The 26,221-nt window shown below is 35.1% G+C and overlaps 2 protein-coding genes and 1 long non-coding RNA gene across 4 annotated transcripts; 1 reads left to right on the top strand and 2 right to left on the bottom strand.

Moving 5' to 3' along the window:
* Positions 1–5,949: 5,949 nt before the first annotated feature.
* Positions 5,950–18,286, top strand: LOC129417312 (serine/threonine/tyrosine-interacting protein A). The gene is made up of 11 exons (XM_055171895.2): positions 5,950–6,178; positions 6,780–6,812; positions 13,783–13,836; positions 13,906–14,003; positions 14,082–14,142; positions 14,249–14,285; positions 15,069–15,108; positions 15,225–15,275; positions 15,371–15,443; positions 16,858–16,951; positions 17,797–18,286. Exons 1-11 carry the CDS (start codon positions 6,119–6,121, stop codon positions 17,868–17,870), a joined length of 675 nt encoding a protein of 224 aa, XP_055027870.1. The 5' UTR covers positions 5,950–6,118; the 3' UTR covers positions 17,871–18,286.
* On the bottom strand, positions 9,885–12,843 carry LOC129455195 (uncharacterized). Of its 2 annotated transcripts, XR_012370398.1 has the most exons (6): positions 12,612–12,843; positions 11,797–11,942; positions 11,384–11,481; positions 11,128–11,248; positions 10,933–11,047; positions 9,885–10,794 (listed from the first exon to the last, which is right to left on the bottom strand). It is a non-coding gene; the product is annotated as an uncharacterized lncRNA (long non-coding RNA). The 2 variants fall into 2 exon arrangements; XR_008648279.2 differs by having other exon boundaries at positions 11,797–12,838.
* An 897-nt stretch (positions 18,287–19,183) lies between the features above and the next one.
* gnpnat1 (glucosamine-phosphate N-acetyltransferase 1) lies at positions 19,184–25,450 on the bottom strand. Its single transcript, XM_055171897.2, has 6 exons — positions 25,304–25,450; positions 24,059–24,222; positions 23,921–23,983; positions 21,410–21,537; positions 21,253–21,314; positions 19,184–20,105 (listed from the first exon to the last, which is right to left on the bottom strand). The coding sequence occupies exons 1-6, from the start codon at positions 25,309–25,311 to the stop codon at positions 19,958–19,960; spliced, it is 573 nt and encodes a 190-aa protein (XP_055027872.1). The 5' UTR covers positions 25,312–25,450; the 3' UTR covers positions 19,184–19,957.
* Between the last annotated feature and the right edge of the window lie 771 nt (positions 25,451–26,221).

Genomic DNA, 26,221 nt, shown 5'->3' with positions numbered 1-26,221 from the left:
TTTTTTATTTTAATTTTTCAGTTAATATTTATTTTACATTTTGATTCAATTCTACATTTTCTGTTGGTTGTATTTTCTTCCAATATTAATTAAAATTAATATTTTGTTCAGTGTTAAAAAACTGAAACTTGTCTATAAAGACATTCCCCTTTAAAATCTCCTTCGACCCAAAGCTAGGCCTATGATGTAAAAACATAAATATTAGCCATATGTAACATGTGACATAAGTACATTTACATTCAGCAGACGGTTTAATCCAAAGGGATTTACAAATGATGTGGAAGCAATCACATCAACAAAAGGGCAGCAGTACATAATTGCTCTGAATCTTGTCTCGGTTAACCTAACCCAGTACATGGTTATTTTTTATATAAAGGAAACATTATGAAAGAACAGAATAAGAGAAAAAGTAAGTGGTGGCAATGCAGGCTCAGGTGTTAATAAAAGTGATATGTCTTCAGTCGATTTCTGAAGGTTGCCAACGACTCTGCTGCTCTTGTGGCGCTGATGATGAAGCCACCGCAAGCCACCGGAGCGCAGACATCTGAAAGAGTGTGTGACTGAATTAGTTTATTAGTGTGTGTATGTATAGGGGTGCAGAGTATGTGGCCGTCTTCTCCCTGTAAAACTTTTCCTTGTAAATTGGGTTGCCAGCCACATTCTGTATTTTTACAACTGTAGACAACTTTTACAGACTTGACCTGTAATTACCAGATACAGTATCATGCTGCAATTTATTTTTTACAGTATGTTCTATAAAACTTTACACTGTAAATTTACATAATGGCAGCTGTAATGCCAGCAAATTACTGTATTTTTACAAAACTATAACCAAGTTCTGTATTCTACTGATATGCCACTTAATTATAAGAGAGTCATTACATGTATTATATTGCAATAAATTGTAAATATTGTTTTTATTAAAAGTCTCAAATGGAAAGTAAATACATAATACACACATACAAAATTTAAAACGTTTATTTTTTACAGGCAAAAACCATAAAACTGCCTTATATAAACATGTTGGCTGAAATGTCTGCTGTATGAAATAAATGCACTTGACAGTTAACAGAACAGTTCAAGGAACAGTATGTAAGAAATTTATATCAATTAATCATAAAATAGCTCTGATATGTCACTAGACATTAACAAAACATTTTCATTTCAAATACTTATAACACTGACAACAGTGGTCTGGACAGGATATTGTCATTTAAAAAGTGGAGTTGCAGCCCTCAACTGATGTTTATGTTGTCATTTTGTGTATTGGCCACCAGTTGGGTGATTGCAGTACCAGTTTTAGCCACAAGTTTTGTGATTGCAATACCAGTTTTGGCCAGAATCCTACATACTGTTCCTTTAAGAATTATCAGAACATAAACAATGCTCTTATAACTTTCAAAGAATGGAAAGGTTTTAAAATATTTATTTTAAAATTATGCAAAAAAAAAAGAAGGAAAAAAATGAAAGCCAGGAGGAAAAAAAAAAAAATTACTATTATTTTGATGTCTACACTCTAAAAAACGAATGTGTTAAACACAACACAATTAGTGTTATTATTGGAACAACACACTTCGTGTTACTTTTACACAACTTGTGTTGTCACTTTTATTTATTTTAACACAAAATACATTGCATTTCACTGACAAAACTTGCAAACAAACCAAACTTTCCACCTTAAACTATATTCTGCTATAAAAAAATAACAAACTTGTGTATACTTTCAGGTGCTCAGCCAAGGCTGCATATTAAAAATAAAAGTTTGATGAACTTTTGGATGTTGTCTTCTTACTTACACAGTAATTATTAAATATTTATTCATTAATTGTGCAATTTAATTGTATTATTTGGTGTAAACAGAAGTAACTGGGGAAGATCAATGGTCTGTTAAAAAAAAACGTTCTAGTCAAAACGGAAATCTGAATGTTAGGGCTGCAACCCACATTAAACAATTATTAAGCATATCAAAATATAAATCCAAAATGCCTTTTTTTACTTCATGTTGTTAATGCCCAAATCAGAATTTGTAGAAAAAAATCTGATCTTTATTGTGCACTGGATCACAACTATATCACAACTAAATGTGTCCTAAATATTTTATATTAGATTAAGATGAGGTCAGATGAATACAGTTCATACTTATTTAGCTTTAAAATAAAGTTTCAGTTTTACAAGACATGACCCACACTTACGATTACACTGTACAATGTTGCAAAACTTCTGCTTGCAACTTGATTTACACCTTTTTACACTTGTAATGTCATGTACACTCTCGCAAATTGTATCCTGCACATGCAAATCTTTTAGGTGTGATTTTATTTTCACACATCACCCAGTTTTTAATGATATTGTCTTCTTTAGACACCCAGCTTATGTAGAGAAAATTCAGCTTTTCACAAAAAAGCATTGTGGGGATTCAATCCAAACCTTGGTAACTATATATAAGTGACCCATTTAATGTGTTTATTGAAGACGTTGATGATGTAAAATATGTGTTAAGTTATCAATAAACTGTATTTAACCTTTGTGAATAAATATAAATGTAAAAAACATATGAATGGCAAACCTCTGAACAAACTCAAAGGTGTATGCCAACTCTTCCTGATACTGGAGGTTAAAATTGTAGAATGAGGCAATCAGCGCTTCAAGATCAGAGATAAAGTTGGGCTGCTCTCCTTCACACACAACCTGACCGTCCATGCTCAACATTCAGCGCTGGTTGCTTAGATACTGAAAAATTACCAAAAAAGAGATTAATAAAACATTTTAAATAAAAAAGTATTTTTGTCTATTTTTGTGATGTTATTTAGTTGTTTTTATATATAACTTTTAAACATAACTAAAGCCCAACCAATGAGGGTTTTTTGGGGGGGTCGATGCCGATACAGATATTAGGAAGTAAAAAAGGCAGATATTGATATATAGACCGAAATTCTTTATGTGTAAATTATAGGACAGTACAGTACAAATATACCACAGTATAGTGCTGTATACAGTCAAAGGTTTGGACACTGGAAGTAAGTTCAAACGTTTGACTGGTACTGTATATAGAATACAGTACATACATAAACAGAATATACTATACATCATCACCACATTTGAGTGATAATTGCAAGAAATATGTTTATCAAACACTTAAAAATGATGTGACAAAGATATTTAATGGGGGCAGGGGTAACAATTTAACAATAAACTTGTTAAATTGTTGCACTGAACAGTAAGTATCACTTTACTTATAATAACTTTAAAACACATTGACGATATTTATCGTAATAATGACAGGTCCACCAGTTTAGTTTATGTATATTGTACAACATTTAAATATACCTATCACAGTGGCGGCTCGTGACTCCTCATTCCAGGGGCGCAAATTCAAAATATGTGTTCGGAGTGTCATGTGTGTTGCTCGTGTTTTCAAAAATGTGTTTGTTGCTTCATGTGAACCATGGCATGTGCATCACGTGTTTTGTCAAAATAAGTACATTTAGTTACTTTTTTAACTTACACTGCATTCGACCTTGCAGGTCACACCATGCTCAAGAGTGAAAATGAGTGCTCTATGGATTAAACAGAAATTGTAGTATTATTACCCAGTGTTATGTTGTATTTAAAGGACCATTTCACCCATGGAAACATTAATCTTTATTAAAAGTGGATCATATTTGTAGTCGAAATGTAACATAAATTTTGAATTTGTTGCCTATTTGACCGAGAAAATTAGTAGTTTGTAGTCTCACCCCCTCAACAAAGATATTGGACTTCCTTCTTTCAATGAAGCAAAATGATGGTTTTTACATCATTGAAAGAAGGAAGTGCAACACTGAAATCAGAAACAGAGGGAATGATGCACGACCATTCAAAAACATGACTGGGTTTCTAACTATACAAAGCTTAATGCAAATGGGTGAAGTGTCCCTTTAAATGCCATGAACAATGCATTTGTTTTCTTCTTAATTATGTCAACAAATGCTCTTTCACCTTGTATGTTACTTTAGATGAATCAAAACTCCAACCATCTGCATGAGGGTCTGGATTAGGGATGCTCACTGGAGCTGGAAATTATGGATCGGTCACATCTACAAAGAAGCACACTTTAGGGCTTGCGGTACACTGTCTGTGGCAAATACACTAGACAAGTATTGGGGCGTCTCCTTCTAATTAACATGTTTATCTATTCCAGTAATTCTTTAAAAACTAATATAAATGCTATACCATATACTTCAAAGAGTCTTTTTGATTTTTGTTGCAACAGTTTTGGAAGTGCATTTTTAAGTTCCGAAATGATTATACAGTACGTCTCTGTGCAAATCATTGATAGATTTAGGTGATGAGTGTTTGGTTAAAAACCTTTGAGGTTTCAATTCAGCTGAGTTGAGGTCTGGGCTTTATTCAAGTATTTAAACCGTTTTTTAAGAAGGATGCCTCACAATATTTATGTCTATATTATGTCTATATAGTTTATGTTTGTAGCCTACATTTTCTAAATACTGCTAAATTTTAAGTCTAGACTCACATTTTGAAAAAAAAGATAATTATCAAATATATAATCTGCAGAAAAGAATTACTTAGTTCCCTTGTTGCCATAACATTTGAAAATCACAACTGTCGTTATTTTGAAAAGAAAGTTTGTTTCCCCATGTAAGACCCAATAGGATGTCCTCTTGACCGAACAGTATGATTGAAATAGTTTGAACAAACTGAGCTTGACTTAAAGGTCTGAAACTCATGTTCACTACTGAAGACAAAAATGAATTGCTGGGACTCAGGTGGCTATATTGATATTTATTAATTATTACCATTTGCCAGTAGCAGAATAAAAGTACAGTTTTTACACTAGAAATGTACTTAAGTAAAATTATCCATCTTTATATATACTCTGAAAGTACCAGTTACTAAAAATATTTACTCAAGTAAATGCAACAAAGTAAATGTAGTTCGATACTACCCACCTCTGATGTCAAGATGGACAGCTGATAACCATTATTAGGCCTACATACATCGGAATTATTCTTATGGCTCAAATGTTTTAATATTTATTTGTTTGTTTATCCAAAATTACTTGTTTATATGATAGTAAATCTTTACAATAGTCTACTTTATTTATAAAAACTTGTTCATGTATTTGTTGAAAATCTTAGGGATGGTTTTCCAGAAAGGGATTAGCTTAAACCAGGACTAGGCCTTAGTTTAATTAGGAAATATAACCGTTTTAACAAACATTAGTTAATGTATTACTTAACATAAACAAACCATGAGCAATACATTTTGTTACAGTATTTATTAATCTTTTTTAATGTTAGTTAATAGAAATAAAGTTCATGTTAGTTCTCAGTGCATTAATTAACCTTAACAAGATTTGAATAAAGTATTAGTAATTGTTGAATTTAACCTGCAGAGGGGCGGCCGCGACTGGCAAAGGTGGATTAACATGAACACTAACATGAACAAACATTTTAAAGCTTTACATATTTATATGAACTGGCCTGGGTTTGGACGTAACTTCAGCTGTTTGAAAAGTACTTGCGCCCATGTAACGTTACTATAGTGGAGTGGATAGAAGACGTTAGCAGATGGCCAAATATAAAGTGGCCAGATACATATATACGTATAGTGCAACCAAACGCAACAACCAAACATTTTGATGCTGGAAAACCGTTTTAATAAACTTACTGAGTTGCTAACACGTTAGAACCACTGGGGAACAACACCACTTCCGTTGCCAAAATGCGCGCGCTGGCTGTTTGATCACGTGAGTTGTGAAAGGGTCTCTATGGAGTCTGAGCACAAGTAGTTTAGTGTGAAATAATTGCACGTTTTTAATTTTTATTTTATTGTTTATATTTGCATTGTTTAAAATTAGTGATTTAATACAAAGTTTTATCACAATCTGATTTAATTTAATGTTTGAAAAAGCGTAGCGCATTGAAAAGTAAGACACGCCCCTTTTAAGGGACGTGTGTGGCTGGCGTGTCACGTGATCGTCCTGGGTGGAAGCAGCATGGAGCGTACGAGTGCGAAGCTCCTCCACAAACTCCACTTTTTTTGCACTTAGTTTGTCTTTATTTTCAATCTGGCACCGTGGACGTACGCGTAATAAAGGCTGGAATAAGATCGCAGGATGGACGAAGGGAATAAACTTCAGTTCCCGTCCCTGCCAGTCGCCAAAGAAGAGCAGTTGGTATGTTAAAAAGATGTATGAATTTCATATGGCCTCTGCGCAGACGACATCACAGGACCGCGAGAACGATTCAAAAGCTGTGGTCACAGATCGTCTCGCGGTACTCTGATGTCATAGGCCGATCGTCTGCGCAGTACGCACGAAGCCGAACACACGAATTAGCCCAATGCTAGTGCTCAGTACAACTGAATAATATCAGTTGCTGTACAGCGAATTTTGAACCGGTGTATGTTTGTTACATGTATATAAATGATTAAATAAATGCGGATAATTTTAATATTATTATTGAAGTGTTAAACTCGTGGTTATGACCGGTGTGTAGTTAGCATTTGCTATCCAGTTTCAGAAGAATAACAACAGCATAGAAGTTAAAGTCTTGGGTTTATAACATATATCTTACCACATGACAACCAGACCTGGTTATTATTTATACTTTTACAGTTAAGGGTCATGACCATAAATAAATACACGGTTATACTGTTCATAAGAATTGTATTCTCTGTTTCAGACTGCAGTTGTGCAATCTGAGATTGCTAAAGTACTAGTATTAAATTCAGTGTCTGTAGACCAATAATATAATTTCCCCATTACATTTCTGCAGGACTGGGCATATCCAATGAGAAGAGAGATGCAGGTGGGTGATAATTAAGATAATTTCATTTATTTATATAGCACATTTAAACCCAACTCAAGTGCTTTCCATAAAATTGCATATCTACAAACAAACAACATAAATACATTGTGAGATTATGTTCATTTGAGGCATAGTAATACAAACTGCTTTCTTTTGTTTAGCTGGTATCAGTATGAACCTGTTCTTTACTCAATTGAATTATACTTGTTTTCAATGTATTAGGTGTATTAAATTCTCTTAAAGGAATAGTTAACCAAAAATCTGCATAAATGTCTTTGTTCTGCTGAACCCAACAGAAGATATTTTGAGGGATGTTTGTAATCAAGCAAGTTTGGGCATCACCAGTGTTGTGACTGAATGAGTTCATTGAACGAAAGTTTTGAATTGAACTGAACGTACTGTATTTCTGCCTGATGAACATTACTGTAAACTCGTTCATTCTGGTGTTTGTGAATGGCGCGCTTTCTCAGTGTAACGGTATTCAGTAGGGTGCCAGAGTCTTCCAGGCGAAAACCCGGCTAAAACACACTGTAAACAAGCCTTAATTTGTAGCGGAAAAACATCAGTGTTTCATTGCTGCATGCTTCATCAAAACAAAAAGCAGCATGGAGGTGACGCACTGAAATCCCTGCCGCGCCACAGCATGCCACTCACATAGTTAAATAAAACAATAAGCCCCAAGAAGCAGCGGGTTACCAGTGCATTTTATAACAGCTAAGGGGCGTTGTTAGGCACGACGCGAAGCTGTTATAAAATGCACTGTAACCCCACTGCTTCGCGGGGTTTATTGCGTTTATAAAACGGTTACTTCATATGCATAGCAGGGTTTCACAAAATGAAACACAAATAAGTTGTAATTGTATTAGTACAAATATTACTCTTCCGCCAAACAAAGAAGTTCCTCAGAATCAAGTGTGACTGCAACAGAGCGCAGTTCACAAACAACACAGACGCAGCAAAGACACAATGAAAATATGATTTAAGACTGTGGTGTTTATTTTATAAATCAACATTCATCTAAAATATACATTAACATTTATATCATGCAACTGTTGAAGTGATGATCAAATATGCTTGGAAGCATCCTTAAAGGGAAACTTCACCCATTTGCATTAAGCTTTGTACCGTTAGAACCCCAGTCATGTTTTTGAATGGTCGTGCAACATTCCCTCAGTTTCCCCTGAGAGGGGAGAAATACTGATTTCAGTGAGGCACTTCCTTCTTTCAATGATGTAAAAATCGTCATTTTGCGTCATTGAAAGAAGGAAATCCTGTATCTCTATTGAGTGTGAAAGACTACAGACACTCATTTCTCATTTTTCCAAGGTGGGGGCTATGGGTGGGACCCACTCGCGCTTCAGACCAATTACAGATAAGTGGGCGGGACTTACGAAAATATACGAACACAGACCGAACAAAAACGATCAGCCGCCATCTTTATGCTAAGCTAAGCTAAACAGAAGTTGTGGAGCGAGCCGAATTCATGTTACAATAACAGTGGAAGTTAATCAATATTACATGGAAGAGGGTGATTTTACAAGCGTGATGCTCTAATCCGCTGTACATTGCACCTTTATGAGCCACAATACTGCAAAGAGCTGAGGCAGATGTAGGAACAGAAGCCCGAGGAGAAGCCGGAGCCTGGGCGTCGGCTGGGTAGAGGAGCCGGGTGAAGACGCAGCAACCATCGGCCTCTGCTGCGTAGAGAAGCTTGTACAGACTACTGCCTGTATTCTCGCTGTGTGCTTGCTTTATTACATTTTTGCATCAGATAAGGATATGGGCGTTTGTTTGGTGAAGGTTTCTATGCAAGAGAGGAACTTTGCGCGCGTTTGGAACGTTTATTTCACGGACATGTTTCGGTTTACGAGCAGACGCGCTGCGGAGTATATAAGCTTGGACGGACTCGCGCCGTTTGCTTTCGGTTTAACATTTCTGGATCAGATAAGGATATGAACGTTTGTTTTGTGAATGTTTCTGGTCGCGTGCTTATTTCAAAGACGTGTTTCGGTTTACGAGCACAAGCTCCAAGAGCTGAGGCAGCGCGTATGTGGAGATATTGTGCAGGGGACGCGTTTGTGTGGTGGAGGATGGAGGGATAAACGGACGTCTGACTAAAGTGAGTGTTTATATTTTCTTTGTTATACTAACGTGGCATTTATGTACACAATAGCATATCTGAGCGGTGTTTTATATGTCTATATTGTGAGACCAGTGAGGCCAATAATAACACAAATGTAATTACAGTAAACAAGAGACAAAAAGAAAATTGGTAAAACTAAATAAACATTTAAAAGGCATACCCTTTTTTAACTAATTGAAAAGACATTTGTACTGCGGATCTGAAACCGCACGTTACTGTTTGAATAAGACTTTGCTACACACCAGGCCAGAGTGTTATTGTGTGTAACACAATGTAACATCACGTTTAAAAGTAAATCATGATTGGTGTCTGTCAGACACAGTGGTGGTGGCTATTTTCTTTGTTTTACTAACGTGGCATTTATGTAGATAATAGCATGTCTGAGCCGTGTTCCGATTAATGGGAGTGGCTTGCAGAGCTGTGCATTGTGGTGCATAGTGGCAGTTGTAGTTTTTCATACAAATGTGCTCTAAAGTCACATTTTGTCTTTTCTCTGTCAAATAGGCACAAAATTCTACATTTATGTTACATTTTGACTACAAATATGACTCACTTTCCATAAAGATTAATGTTCCTATCGGTGAAATGGCCCTTTAACTCTTTCCCCGTCAGCGTTTTTTTTTTTTTCTTTAAGTTGCCACCCAGTTTTAGTTTAATGCCTTACAGAAAAATTATCTTCTTTAAATAAACATAAAATATCAAATGAAAGAAAAGACCACCCGCTTTCCAACAACAACAATAAAAAAAGTTTCATCCTACCTTCATTTGTTCTCTTACGTTTTCTCTTTATTGACAAAATGACTCAACAATATTTATTGACATTTATCTGGATATTGCCATAATTGTGCAAATGTAGAAAAATTAAAATATGATTAAAGACTGTGTTGTTTATTTTCATAAATCAGTACGCACACAGCAAAATCACCGGTGTTAAAATAACACCCACGGTGTCAAATTTAACACCGGCAAAGTGTGTATATGTGTCCACACTACACTGTGTTAATTTAGTCAAAAGTGTAGTGTTAATTTAACAACACCCATTATATGTTAATTTAACACTCAATATTGTTAAATTTTACACTTTGTTCAACAACATTCATTGTTGTTTCCACACTACACTGGTGTTGGCACAGAAATACAGTGTTAAAAATTAACACTCCTAATTTAAGGTCAACACCAGTGTAATGTGAATTCAACAATGTTAAGTGTTAAAATACTGATTAATAGCCACTTTTGTTGCTAATGGGTTGTTTCTATAAAAGAAAAATGACAAGAAATATTGCAAAACCTCTCTTTATTAAAGTAAATCACATTTAATATTTACATTGATACACACAACACTTTGCATTTAACACTGCTTATTTAAATACCTCAGCTACAATTAGAAACAGAATACAGTATGGAATAATGAAAGTTATCTTATACCACAGCGCAGTGACATGAAAACCACTTATTATAAAAGGTCTTTAATATATCAAATAACAGTTAAAATAATTAGCCACCCTGCTCAAAACTTGAACATTAAAATACATGCAATTACCTTATCGGCAAGCAGAAAGGCTTATCCTTCACAATACTAAAGATTTATCCATAACAAAACAGACATTTCAATTCAAAAGACGTTTCATTTTTCTTAAACACGTTCCAACCTGGTATTTAGTTCTGTAGTTGTTTTACTGTACAGTAGTGGAAGGCTGCATCAGTGGTCTTCATCATGGAGGGAATGGCTTTTTGGTCCAGAATGATGCAAAAATTCTGGATGCAACTTTTGTTCCCAACGCAGAGCAGGCAGGGCTGTGCTGATTCATCCCCCTCAAAGCATGGATTGATGCTCATCACCTAAGTGTTTTAAAAGAGTGTATTTGATGAATGTATTTGATGTGTATTTATGAACTTGTATGCATTTCCATGGGGTGAACAATGCAAGCAAACTAACTGCTGAATAAACAACTAGAACAAAATACCAAAAAAACGTACACAGCACAATCAGTAGCTTCAGTTGCACATTGACCCTCTCCAGTCTTTCCTCCTTTCACAAATGAAGGCAAGAAGTGAATGAGCCAGGGAAGAGCTGCCACATCACTGTCCCGTCCTAGCAAAACAGAATTTAAACACCATGAGTATACAGTTAAACTTTAAAACCGTAAAAGTAGCAAACCCATGTACACTTACCATATTTAAACTCCTGTTGACCAGACAGAGGGTCATCCATATCTTCATCAGGATATAGGCTGCAATTATCCTTTAATTGTTGTATGTTGGCTATTTTGCAATACATCACCTCAGCATATTTCTGCAGATTGTCAAAGACAAAAGGGTCAAGAAAATACCAAAAAGGATGCAGTTTTAACCGTTATTTGAATCAAAATCATCTCAGTATAATCATGTTAGAGACAGTGTACAGTACTAATGTACTCTGTGTACTCACATAACTAGTTGGTAAGCTCTTATCCTCCAAACTGGGTTAAGGAATAACAGTTCCAGAATTCACGGGTATGCCGTATTCAAATATAGTCTGGTAGGGTCCTATCACAAAAAAATGACAATAAAGACTCTGAAAACTCAACATTCTTTTTATATTAAAAACAGCACTCAAGACAATATGAATCTTCAATTATACATTTTCAAAATAGTAATCAATTTGATTGCTATTTAATATGACGTCAATAGCAAAACGATGTATGAGAAGATAATATATTTTTATTAAAGTTGGCAGCAGGTCATGTAACTTTCTTGCCTGATTAATAACCATAATATGTACAAAACTACATATACTAAAAAGATTGGTTAACTGTTCAGTTATATCAAATAAAATGATTTATATGTATAAATGAAACTTACCTTCTTTAATGAATTTATATAAGTATTAGCAGTCGTTTCTCATTGGAAGTCATCCATGTCAGGTCTTCTTTAATAAACTGCCCTTAAAACAGCATCTCTTCTGAATGATTTGAAGCACTCAGTGTGTACTTTCACCAAACTAGCATCTATAATGACAGAAAAACAAATGTTTGCCATACACGTTTTACACTTTCGTATGTATTTGCTATTTGCATCTGTCTGACATCTAGCGCCACGAAAAGCTTACAACACACAATGCATCCAATCTGTGCATATTCTGAGGTAAAATTAATTGTTGGTTTGGCGATATTTTCCCTGTTTGCATACATCTAAAAAAAACACACATGACGATGCGGTTGCGGTTTTCTCCGTGTTTTTCAGTAATTTGAATAATTAACCGATATCCGTGCACTCACGTGCATGTAAACGACCTCGTTAACTCACGGTATCTAGCCTATATGATTACCTCATAACGAGCATCATATGGTGAATAAACGAGCTTTCATTTAACTTAATTTCATACCTTCAATTTGTAGTGCATGTCGCGTTTTATCAGGGTTCAACCTTTCGTTCATATCTCCTGTTAATATTATCCTTCTTGGTTAAAACTTTTAGCTAGCAGTTTAACTTTATACCAAACTAACAAGGGAACAACGTAACACAAGGTAGCTCTGATTAAACTGAACCAAATAACGAACAAAGGGGAAATAAAATGGGAAAAATATCTTATTTAGGTTTTTTGGCATATGGCTGCGTAGAGTCAGACAGAGAAATAACAGTTTAATTTAACTAAACCAAGTGAATATGAGATTTACCTGCTCTCTTCAGTCCTCCTTTGAAAGAAAATGGCGGTAAAATCCCTGACAGGATATGTTTAGTGGAGGCGTGGCTTGATTTACACCGCTCAGTGTGAAATCTGGTAACACCCTTGTTTTACACTGACACTGTCGTGGATATAACACTGGCCCAGCAATGGCAGTGTTATTTTATTACCAGATAGTGTTAAAACAGCATCAACACTGTGTATTTAACACCATCCCTGAAATTTTAACACTGGTGATTTTGCTGTGCAGCAACAGTGGCGCAGTGATACTTGTGATGCGGTCTGAACCGTGGGTTTACCGGGGTATTTTATCACGGCTTAGAATGCGTTTCAACCAATCAGAATGAAGAACCAGACGAGCCGTTTTATAACATTTAATAACATCACATTTGTCCCAAATTGTTAACGATTAACATAGGCTGCTTACGCATATTCTGGATCATAAAATAGACTCTGACTAAGCTCACGCTAATTAACGTGCACGTGCGGTGTGCGATACCTGCGAGTAGTCATACACACGACCCCGCGCAGCACTTCTTGCCCGGTGTGCAACCCCCTTAAAGCACCGGCTAGCCTTTTAAGGTATGTGCAAGCAAATACAAAAATTAAAAGACAGTCAATGCTAATGTAAACCCTGGTTGGATAAGGATTTAAAGTTGGATATGAAGATGAAATCTGACGCATTTAGCTTCAGTGTTAAAACTGATCAAATAATTGCTGTCTGTGGTTCTATATGGGCTATAATGGCAATCATTTTTTAAAAATGATATGGGGAAAAAGAACTATAAATTAGTGCATTTTTGGAACTGTGAACTAGTTCAAAATTTTTTAGATATGAACTATGAACTGAACTAGTTCATTTAAAAATTTGTGAACTGAAATTAGTTCATGTAGGAAGTGAACTTTCCCAACACTGGGCACCATTGACTTCTATAGTAGGAAAAATACTATGAAAGTCAAAGGTTCTCCAAAATTCTCTCAAAATATTTTTCTTTGTGTTCATCAAAACAAAGACATTTATGCAGATTTTGGAACAACATGCGGGTAAGTAAATGACAGAATGTTCGTTTTTGGGTAAACTAACACTTGAACATTTCTCATTAATGTGATGACATGGAGGACATGTGATCCATTTAACTAAATGTATAATGCTTTGATTTTAGGAAATCCTCCCTAGTTTGTTTCTTGGACCCTATTCAGCTGCAATGAAGAGCAAGGTATTGTAGAAATAACTTAAAGATGAAAATGGACTATTTTGATCAAATAACAATTTTTTTGTCTTTTAGCTCTCAGTGCTGGAGAAGCAGGGAATAACTCACATTGTGTGTGTGAGACAAGACATTGAGGCCAACTTCATAAAGCCAAACTTTCCCCTTAAATTTAGGTAATGTTTTATTAGTCTATTGTTATGTGTAATTCACTAAAAAAAGGTTGACTGATTTTCTTATTTTATTGTTTACAGGTACCTTGTTTTAGATATAGCAGATAACCCTGTGGAAAATATAATTAGATATTTCCCAATGGTAAGATTGCCTTTCATGAAAAATTCAACATAATTAATAAGGTTTTTATTGGTGCTTCTTTTGTATAATTATGCATGTGTACCCATTTTTCTGTGTCTCTCTATAGACAAAAGAATTTATTGATGGATGTTTAGAGACAGGAGGTAATATATTTATTTTGGCACTGATTGATAGTATATGGGTCAGTGACAAAAACAGTTTGGCAAGATGATACATTTTTTTTTAAAACTTGTGTTAAAAGCATGCATCAGGTTTATTTCAATGCACAGTGTATGTATGTTAATTTTATCCAATAAAAAATGCATTTGTACCATTTTTATGAAAGTTAAGACTGAGTGGACCTGAAAATGTCAAATGGTGTAACCACCAATTGTGCCAAAGAATGAGAAATATTAAATATTTTGTCCACCTTGATGGCGTATAAGTGTAATCATCAAAAAAACATTTTAAAATATAATTTTATTAGTTGTTTCTAAATGTAAATTTTAATGCGTTTTTGTAATATTTGTCCTGACATATGCTGAAAACAGCTCTGTTTTCTAAATAATCTTTGACAAATTATGTAAAAATGTATGTAAAAAATCATATTAGACCAAACTAGATGATTATATTTTATTCCAATTTTTTATGAATATATTTATATTTTAATAAAAAAACTACTAGTTACACCAATTGACACAGATCGGTTACACCACATTGACATTTTTGCTATTATCTCCCAAATATTCTATTAAAATGAAATAAAACCAGAAATTTTACACTCAAAAAAGAGAATGTATGCAAGTAATCTGCTAATTTATTTTGAAATTTTAACCCTTTTATATTTAATTTATCCATACGGACACAAAATAATTGACATCACGTCATTGACCCATATAATAACACTCCATGTTGTACCATATTTCACCATATACATTGCGTTGCAGGGAAGGTACTTGTTCATGGAAATGCAGGGATATCAAGAAGGTATGTTTTGTAACAAAACAAATCCAAAATCTTTCCATAATACTGTTTTATGGGAACACAATGTGATTTGCTTAATTAAAATAAAACACTGAACAACTTTGCCATTTATTTTCCAGTGCTGCCTTAGTTATTGCCTACCTTATGGAAACATTTGGTGTAAAATACAGGTAATAGCCAAAAATCTGTTCAAACGTGGCTAAAAATGTTAATATAAAAAGTATGTACTCTTGGAACTGATTGGTGTTGTGTTATTTGATCACAGAGATGCCTTTAGTCATGTACAGGAGAGACGATTTTGCATTAATCCCAACGTAGGCTTCGTTCATCAGCTCCAGGTAATCTCTGAAAAATAACCTCAACATTGAAGGGAAAGGTCACCCAAAAATAAAAATTCTGAACTTGTTTCACACCTGTGTACATTTTTAATAGAAGAACAGATTTTAAGCAATGTTTGTAACCATTTAGTTTTAGAGCACCATTGACTTCCATGATATTTAATCTACTTCTATCGTAAATTAGATGATAAATTGGACAATAGTGTTCCTGCTTGATTACAAATGTCTTCATTTGTGTTCAGCTTAACAAAGACATTTTGAAGCTGTTTACACCTGGTATTAAGAAACGTTTTGATCAGTTGGATCATAAATGGATGACAGTAAATACAGGTGTAAATGGAGTGTAAAACATTTTGAGCTTGTCCACTTACGACCACATTCGGAAGTAGTAGATAACGCCTTTGAGGTGAAGACGCGTATGTCGGATGTGTTCGAGCAGCCACTTAGGATCTAATGTAATGTACAGAGCGCAATGTTATGTATATTATATGGCGCTTTTCCATTGCATAGTACCCCACGGTTTAGTTTAGTTTGGGTCTGGTCAGCTCACCTCACTTTGGCGTGGTTAGCTCTACCATCGAGTTTGGTATCACTTCGCAGTGGGAGGGATTATAGGCGTGTCGTTATATTTGGGCTGCATACTGCTGTGACATCATACAAGTGAGAGCGTCCTTGTACATTCCCATACATTTATTTATTTCTCAGTCCGCCACAAAATTCAAATTGGCCACCACAAGTAGATGTTTGCACATCGCGTTTATCACTAACGTTACCGCTGTTTCTTTTTAAACACCGCGGCGTCAGTCGACGGCGCTCCGCTGAGCCTCATTGAAGTTGCATTTAAGCATATAATGCTGACGTGCTCGTCGCGAATGTTCCGCCACAAACTGCAAGTTTGGGAAAAAACTGTTATGATGTTCCTGATTCTCAACCTGTGGATGTTTTTCATCGCTAAAAAGGAGTTTGGGAACTTATAGCAAAACACAGATGACAAATTTTTTTTCTTGAGACAGCGCAAGCTAGCACAGGTAAAGCTAATCTTCTTTATAGCGATGACGCTGTAGTGACAATTTTCTCAGACCAATCAGTGATCTACTGTGTTTTCGCCTCACGTTTGGTATCAGCTCGGGTTGCTTGGAACCCCAACAAAGGTGGTACGAAAAAAAGTATTGGGTACTACGTACTGCACCCAACGGAAAAGCTCCCTAAAGTAAGCTGACCCAAACTAAACCAAACCGTGGGGTACTATGCAATGGAAAAGCGCCATTATAGAGATACTTCTAAAAATTACACAATGCACCTTTAAGGATGGGTATGATGATGACCGAATTTACTTTTTGGGCAAACTATATATATAATTCTCATTTTTATATATATATACTAATAAATGGATGTTCTTTCTGGTAACTTGAAGGAATATGAAGCAATATATCTTGCCAAGTTAACCATCAAGATGATGTCACCCATTCAGTTGGGCAGGTCTTACTCCATCCAAGCTGGGATGCCAGGTGAGGGACATTCAATGGCTATTTTGTATTGGAATTAGTTTATGAATTACTTGGCTTGCACGGTATTGGGGCAAACTGACATTTTTCGGATATTTGTTGTTTCACCTCCCCCACCTCTACAATGTGTGTATAGGTGCACGGGAACAATCCTTCCTGGAATGCGTTAGACTTTCATTTGCAAAGACGTGAAACAAAAATTGCTGCAAAAGATGCTTTCCAACAGCTGTTTTAGCATTCGCTGTAAACTTGTGGACCTATTTTTCCAAACGCCTCACACCCGTATATTCTTCCGATGAGAACTTGAATAATAGACGCTCCAGCCCAGGTGGTGGCGATAACCACCTTTGCCAATTCCAAGAATACAAACAACGTTCCCGTCGTGGAGTAATACCGTACCTCACATCTAATACAAGTCAATGGAGATGGCAAAAACTACGATAAAACCTGTTGGAGGGCGTCTTTTGCAGCGATTTTTGTGTGAGCATATCGGTGAGCGCCCCTGACCACTCGGTGGGTTTCGCGTCTTTGTAGGCGAGAGTTTGGTGCATTTTGGGAAGGATTGTTCCAGTGCACCTATGCAGCCATTGTAGGGGTGGGAGGTGAAACAACAAACACCCCAAAATTCTCGGGGCAGCCGCATATGTCGAGATTTCAGTGGGAACCGTTCTATTTCATCATAAACAATCTGAAAACAGGGCTTTAAGTGTAAAATACCGAACTTGTCCTTTAATGGTGGTAAATGATTGAGATGATGTACTAAGGCAATCTGTCATTTGTGCAGTTGTAATGTTCAAATCGAAGCTCATAATACAAACTAGATGTCTCGCATTTTTGTTGTCCCCCAGGAAGTCTAAAGCGAACACTAGAGGAGGACGAAGACTTCGGGAGTATGCAAGTCACAGCAGCACAAAACGGATAGGCTTTACTAAAAAGCGCTTAACCGCAGCAGACTTTCTTTATAATTTTTTTTATTGGGATTAAAAGTGTAAATATTTGTACAGGGGGGTCGGGAGGGAGTGACTGCTCCTTGTTATTCTTGGAGTTAGGGAAGATTTGATATTTTTTTCTTTTTTTGAGCTGTATGCACTGAAATGTTTTGCAGTTTTATAGTATTTAAAGCATTTTGCATTTGCAGCGGGACAGTATTGCAATAATGCACTTTTGATACTTGAACTACTGTTGCTGATACGATGGGGGCATCCGAGAAATTGGACTGTCACTGCCGTAATAAATGAATTGGTGGAACGAAACAGTCTTCAGGTGGAAATGAATTAAGTTTGAAATATTTTTGCCATAGAATTAACATCCCACTGCTCAATAAAAGATGGCTACTCACTTTGTGTTTTTAGTGTTATTAATGCATGGAATAAGGATCTGTCACAATCATAATAAGATCAGGGAACTACTTAAATTTTTTATTAAATCTTAAAGAGCACATATTTTATTGCTAAAAACCATGTTATTTTGTGTATTTTGTATAATACAATGTGTTTGTGTGGTTTATAGTAAAAAAAAAAACATTATTTTCCATGTAGCGTACATTTTGTATCTCTAGATTTCACTCTCGGATTTTGGTCAAAACTCATCGATTTGAAAAGCTCTGTGTCCCTGATTGGCCTGAATACCCCTGACGTGAGCAGGAAATGTGACGCTCCTTACCATGTTTTAAAGATTTGCTCACAATGCAACGCTAACAGTTAACTTACACGCATTAAGGAATTCTGATAATGTCGGTCGTGTCTACATCACCAATCCCAGGAACTAAACTGTTGCCTACAATCCGAGTGTTTGTTGTACTCCAAGAAACGATATTTACGTTGGAGACGATAACTTGCATCATCGTTTACTTTGGGGTTTGTACCTTTTGCATATCGTTAAAATGTACTAATACACACTTACACACCAAAGGAAATGTAAAAATGTGAATCAGACAATAGGTGCTCTTTTATGGCCTAGCCCACCGCCCCTTTATCACTGCATTTCGAGTCATTAAAATGTATAATCAGATTTGATTTAAAATTTATTTAAATACAATACAACAGTAAAGTAACAGTTTAAACCCATTCACCATCTTGTCATTGGTTTTATTAACAGGTTTAAAAAAATCACTATCAAATATTAAGTTGTTGATTGACAGATGAGTGCTATCCAACTGAATGCCCCTTTTTGCAATCGATAAAGGTATAAAAATAAATGCATTTATTGTATAAAGATGAACTTGTTGCATTAGGATAAAATTTGCAACAAAATAATTTATTTGCCTTCATTCTGGTTTTGCACATAACTCCTCACTGGTGGCTTAAACTAAAGCCAACTTCTTGTGACAAATACAAAAGTATAATAAATAAATGTAAACTTTTATATCATTGTTCTCTACATTAAAGCCAAGTACCTGGAGGACAGAAAAATATGAGATTCAATGCACTTAAATAACTTATAATATGTGATTAAGTTTCAGTATATTTCAAAGGACATATAGCATAACAGTAAGAGTAAAACCTTCACCATGCAGTTTGTAAATAGCATATTATTAAAACTATTTCAAAAGTGAATACATCACCTTACAAAAAGATAATCTCTGTATTAAATTATCATGGTAAATTATTCAAGTATATATGATAAACCAATTGTGTCTTTTCTCTTTGACAGGCCATAGTGATTTGTACAATACATGATCAGATTATACTTCTGCTTCTCTTGCAAATTCCAATAAAAAAAAAAGTGAACATGTTAATGTAAGTGCTTGACATTGACTGCTGAAGTTAAGACAGAACATTCATTAAAATCAATTTTGTTCTGTTACAGTAAACTTAAAATGCTCATTACATAATATTTATTTATTGTGACTGAGACCTGTCAAGACTTATTGTTTTTCCTTTTTTTTTTTTGCTGGCTGAAAGGTGCAACTTTGAGGTAGTCTGATTTAACCATTTTAGAGAAAGACCTCACAACAGCTCGCAATTCTTCAGCGAACATTCTTCAACAATGTTCTAGATCCGTCTGGGTTCAGTCAAAGAAACGGCACTGCATGTAAGTTTCATGTGATGCCGAGTAGCCCAACTTCTTATAGAATTCCACATTGTTTGCTGCACACTCCAGAGTTACTTTGTAGCACTGTAATTTTTTGCTGAGGAGGGTCAATGTCGATACCAACCTATAAAACGCAAATAACTGTTGGTCGAAATGTACATGCATTTTTGTAATAAGCAAAAGAAATAAAATGTGAATAATCTGATTCTAACAGAATTGAAGTGGAGTATGTGTAAAATTGTTGATCGATATCAGAATTAGGGATGCGTAACAAATAATCGCGATTAATTTATAGCTGAATAAAAGTTTTTGTTTACATCATATATATGTGTGTGATCTATGTATAATAATCATGTATATAGAAATATGCACATGTGCATGTATAATTTTAAGAAAAAATATATATTTATATATAATATAAATTATACATAAATATACAAATGTATATACACATGTGAACTTTTCTTAAATATATACATTCATGTGTGTGCATTTATCTATGCAAGGTTTTTATGCACAGTTCACACACAAATAATGTAAACAAAAATTTTTTATTCTGCTATATATTATTCGCGATTATTACACGGCTCTCTGGAATGCTTGATTCTGATTGGTCAGTTGAGACATTTGCAGGTTCGTTCTTTTCGAATAATAACCGCTCCAAAATAATAACGCATAGCCGGACTACTTGCACGAGTAATATCGCTCCGCGCCAATAAAGATCAATAAAGATTACTGTCTGTGTGGCGCCATCTTGTGACAAACACTCGACAACCACGACAAGAGACAGACAGCTTACTGAGACTGAACTTGACAAAATAGAGCATGACAGCTACGAAGCACACAAACAAAAAATACAGAATGGGGATTAAAACTTCGCAAAGAGAAAAAATGGAGACAAGTATGAAGCAGAGGATCTTTATAAGGTATTACGATCATTTTATGCATCTGTGCAAAGTTTCGCGGAAGGATAAAAATGTTACAATATGCCAATAAAATGTTTCAAATTCATATTCATGTCCAGTTTTTTTTCTTATGTGGCAAGTAGCCGTGTAATAAGCGGGATAATGTAGAGGCAGCCGGTAGTTATTGGGAAATAAGCCCCTTCAGTGTGATACAAGACCCTCCGCTTCGCGTCGGGTCCTGATCACACTGTCGGGGCTTATTTCCCAATAACTACCGGCTGCCTCTACATTATCCCTTACTTAATCGTTATGCATCCCTAATCAGAATAGATTCCCATCACAAAAAGAGAGACAATCCAAACTCACAATTTTCCGAGCTGTTTTCCTCTGCAAACATCACTTACAACCACTTCCTCCACACGTCCTCTCTGCCAGAACGAAAATGTTATATAATTGGTCACAGGATGACAGTTAAAACTGTAAAATATCTAACAGTAAAATTATGTATTAATAAGCCATGTACCTTTGCACAAGCATGGATGAATTTGTGTTCGATGATAAGCGTTGCGGTGGCAACAATCTGTCCAAGATTTGTGTCTTCCACCACTATAACATAATAGTCTCCAGTTCTCTTCATATGTTCAAATTTTGCTTTGAAAATAAGACCTCAATAAGAATATATACAAAATGTATAACTAGAAACATCATTAGCAGCTGTATCTTTGTGCCATTATGTATAAGTTGTCCACCAAAGGGGAACCAACTGTTGCGAAGTTGGGGGTTTCCTGCAGAATCTGATTATTTAAAACTGTTGACATGAATGTTTTTATCACAGACTAAATGTGGATGGATTTTGTGTTCATTTTATTTATGAAAGTAAAGTTTTGGTATTTGGAAAAAGCTAATTGGGATAGATTTTATTTTTACACAAATCTGTGCGCCCACAACCATACTACTGTATATTTATAAGGGCTGTCAAAAGATAAATCGCGATTAAGTGCATACAAAATAAAAGTTTGTTTTTGCATAATATATATGTGTGTGTGTGTACTATTTGTAATTATTATGTATATGTAAATACACACATACATGTATACATTTAATATATATATATATATATATATATATATATATATATATATATATATATATATATATATATATATATATATATATATATATATATATATATATATATATATATATATATATATATATATATATATATATATATATATATATATATATATGAAGAGTTTGGTTCCAAAACGAAATAAATCCATTTTGACAAATTTCGGTAAAACGTGTTTTCTATACCAAGAAAGTGACAAGATGAAAACCAGTATTTTCTGTTACAAACTTTCACATAGCACTTTAGGTTATAAAAACATAAAAAATTCAATCCATAACTTGATTTTCAAAGATTTATTATAAAAACAAATTCTTTTTTCCACAAAATACAATAAATCCATGACAGTTTTTTTATTTCAAAATGCTATAAATCTATTAAATCAATGTATAAATGTGCATTCATCTTTACCATTTTATATTTATTTAGTTGACTAGTGGTATACAATGACTAAAAAAATAAACATTAATGGCATTAACCAAAACACTTACTTTGTTATATTAAGAACACTGTCATTGCTGCGGTTACTTGACGTCGTCTCTTTACATTTTTCACTGCGATCAGCTGTAAAATGTTTTGGTCCTACTCGATTTTCGTTGACTTTGAGTAAAATAATGTAAAGTTTTTCATAAGATCCTCTGGGGTCAATGTGTTAGCATGAGAAGCTTGATGCTGTCTGGAGAACAAGCACCCGAGTGCCTCTCGCGGAAATTATTAGATGTTGATGGCTTACGTTTCTTTCCCGTCACAGAAAACCATCACAGTTTTATCAATGCAATTAAAGTATTATTTTGTTTTGTTTGTTGATCACGAAGTACAAAGGAGATGAGGAAAACTAGGACTCCGTGTACTCAGCGCGTCCGCCATTGCTTGTTTACATTGCGTGACTGGTGGGCTGTAATTTCAGAAATGGATTTATTGCGTTCTGTAAAAAATGAGGAGTGGCGTTTATCGCATTTTGGGAAAAAAGGGAGAAAAGATGACAGAATAACACGGCGGATATTGGATTTTGCGTAAAATTAAGAATTTACTTTTAACTACTGACCTGATATAATACTGATTTTGGCAGTAACTAATTTTTTTTAAAAATGGCGTTTATTGCGTTTTGAAACCAAACTCTTCATATATATATATATTTTTTTTTTCAATATATCATCAATCTACATAAATAAATATAAATATATACAAATTTTATGTTTTTAAATACATACATGCATGTGTGTGTGTTTATAAATACAAAAGAATTACACAGTGTAAACACAAATATTATGCTCTTATTTTGTATGCGATTAATCTTTTGACAGCCCTAATATTTATCAATGTAACATGCTGCTGTGTAAACCCAAATATTTTAACTGCTTACACAATAATCCGAGATGAAAGCGTTACCGAACACCACATTAAAAATGTACTGTATTTTTAAAAAATTGTAATACTGAGTTAGTACTACCAAAGGCTAAACAGTGAAAAACTGTGAGTGACGTATGCATCAGGACCGTTCTAAAATGGTGAACGCGCCTACATTTATGGAGTGGTCGAATGTCGTATCTAGTTAGTCAAAATATTGAAGTCAATAAGTACAAAAAGACTCGATTACAAACAGTGAGTTGTTAGCTATGTATTTTATAAATCTGAATAGGGGCCATTCTTCCCGGACGCGTCCTGGCCAGGACGAAATGCGCTCTATAGTACAGTTTGTCCATTTAGGGCTACTGTAGAAACATGGCAGCGACTTTCATGAAGATAAAAACCGCTTATTCTAAGGTAATAAAAACAATACAATTCATTCACACCCCCCTGATAATACAGTTATGTATATTATATTACATTTCTGTCAAGAGATCCTTTTAAACATTACACAGCGCACCTTTAAATCAAGTAGTAATGAAGAATGGTGTGCTATACCTTTGAACTGCTCTTCTGTCACATCTCCAGCTTCTGTGAGCTGTGATAAGACTTTGTAAAAGCCTGCAAAAAAGCAAAAGTCAAACATATGCCCATGTTTTGAACTACTATGATCATGATTGAAAAGTTAACCTGTACCTCTGTCTAGGTCAGCAGTACAGAGGGGTCGGAGCACCAGACAATCACCAGGCTGCAAGGGGGAGATTTGGGGGGAGAAGGAGACGGTGTTGCTGCTCCAGTCCAGCTCTTGGAGAAGAGATGGATCAAACAGCGGACTCTCGTCGAGCAACATTCTAGACGTCCTGGCGTGAAATAATACAGGCATGTACAATAAAGTTATAAAACTTTATCAGGGATTATCAGTTTATACAACTATCAGAGATGAAGCATTTCTATCAATACATGTGTGTTACAGGCAACAATTTATTTGGACTTTGATTGTCCAAACATTTACATTTCAAAGTCAAAGTTGTGCCCAGCCTACAGCCCTGGGTGTAGGGGTCTGTACCCGAAATGACGAAACTTGCAATGAAGTAATCGAAACCATCACAGAAACAGGGTTATAATGGATGTTTTAATGAAAACTCTATTTCCCGGACAGGGCTTATCCTAGTCCCAGACTAATGCATGTTTGAGATGCTTTAATTTAAAATCACCTTGTCCTGTTCAATTTTAACATATATCAGTGACATTTTTTGTCCCAAGATGCACACCTGTAGTGTTTTTTGTAAGGCATGTTTGTAAAAACTTCTTAAATTATGAATAAGGCCTAGTCTTGGACTAAACCCTGTCCGGGAAACCGCCCCTTTGGGCCTCTACTGGTAATAGTTGGGTTCTATTGATGCCAGATGGGAACCAATAGATCACCATTATATTCTACTGAAAAACACCCAAAACACACATTAAATAAAGGAATTTTGTAATAGTTTTAATGGTATATGCTATTTGTTATAAAAACCATTACATTTATATAAGACACACCTTGTACATATACTGACTAAATTAACTGTAGTATATTACTAACATTGGCTAACAAAATTAATATACACAGTTCAACTCAGGTTTCGTATCCCTGTACTAAATCAGATAACACAGATAACATCAAAGCAAGTTATAGCAGTTCCTAATACAAGCAACATTTAAACGACAAAGGTCAAAATACAGTGAATAAAAGTTAGCACGTGCCGGACTCTTAATCGTTTAAAGTAAACGTTCAACCCTTATTTTAAGCTACCATTTCTTTTTCTGAGACCCAACTCGATTTACAATAAAGCTCTAATTCATCAAATGCAATCCATATGTACAGTTTACTCTTAATCAGTCTTACAATCAAAGTATTCATATAACTAAGATCAGTTTTACTTAAAACAATGATTTACTTACGGAGACATGTGAATATGGATTGCTTTCGCTTCTTTTAAAATGTTTGAATGGATCCTGGAAACTCTGAATACAGTAACAGGGATACTCAATATTCCAGCATGACACACTTCCTTCTGCGTTATTATTTTCCCCACCCGAATTACGACCGGTCCCTCCTTTCACCCAGTCACCGTCTGTTCTGATTGGTGCATCAAAATGAACGGCGTTTACGATATCCAATCATAGCCATAGGTAAGTAGCGTACACCAATCGTTGGGAAGAGTGATAAAAATGGGGCGGGACTTCGTCTCCTCCCTCTATGTGCATTCGTGGAGTATGACGTGGCACGCACAACATGCGATGCCGCAAGAAACGACAGCCGGATGACGTCAAAGTACCGCGAGAACGATTAGAGAAATCATACGAAGTCTAGTTTCGTCTCGTTCTCGCGGTACTTTGACGTCATCCGGCTGTCGGTTCTTGCGGCGCCTCATAAAGTCGAACAAGCCTTTTGGGTTCGGTCAATGGATTGACGTTTGCGGATGTCTGGGAGAAATTATCGTTTCGCAAGAAAATATCCAGATTACAAACTGGTTCTTCTGAAGTTTCATACGTTTTTGTTTTCGTTTTGCGGTTGAATACGAACAATTGCTTTCATCAGATTTGACGAGACTGTTAAGACAGATAAAAATTTAATGCACGTGTTCACGCGCTTACAAAAGTTACCATGGTAACCACGATCTTTAACAAATAACATACAATTAATATATTTTATTAGAAATAATTTAATTTAAAATAGCTAAGTTATTATACAGTTGAATATAGTTGTGTTTTGATGTATTAATTCAGTGGTTTTCAAACTGGGTGCCGCGAGATGGTGCCAGGGGGGCCCCAGTTTTATGACATTTTATGAAATACATTAATTTATCATGAATTCTG

The sequence above is a fragment of the Misgurnus anguillicaudatus genome, chromosome 7, assembly GCF_027580225.2.
Source record: "Misgurnus anguillicaudatus chromosome 7, ASM2758022v2, whole genome shotgun sequence".
Taxonomy (NCBI): domain Eukaryota; kingdom Metazoa; phylum Chordata; class Actinopteri; order Cypriniformes; family Cobitidae; genus Misgurnus; species Misgurnus anguillicaudatus.
Note: the sequence above shows the minus strand (reverse complement) of the source record. Positions and strands in the feature narration are given on the sequence as shown.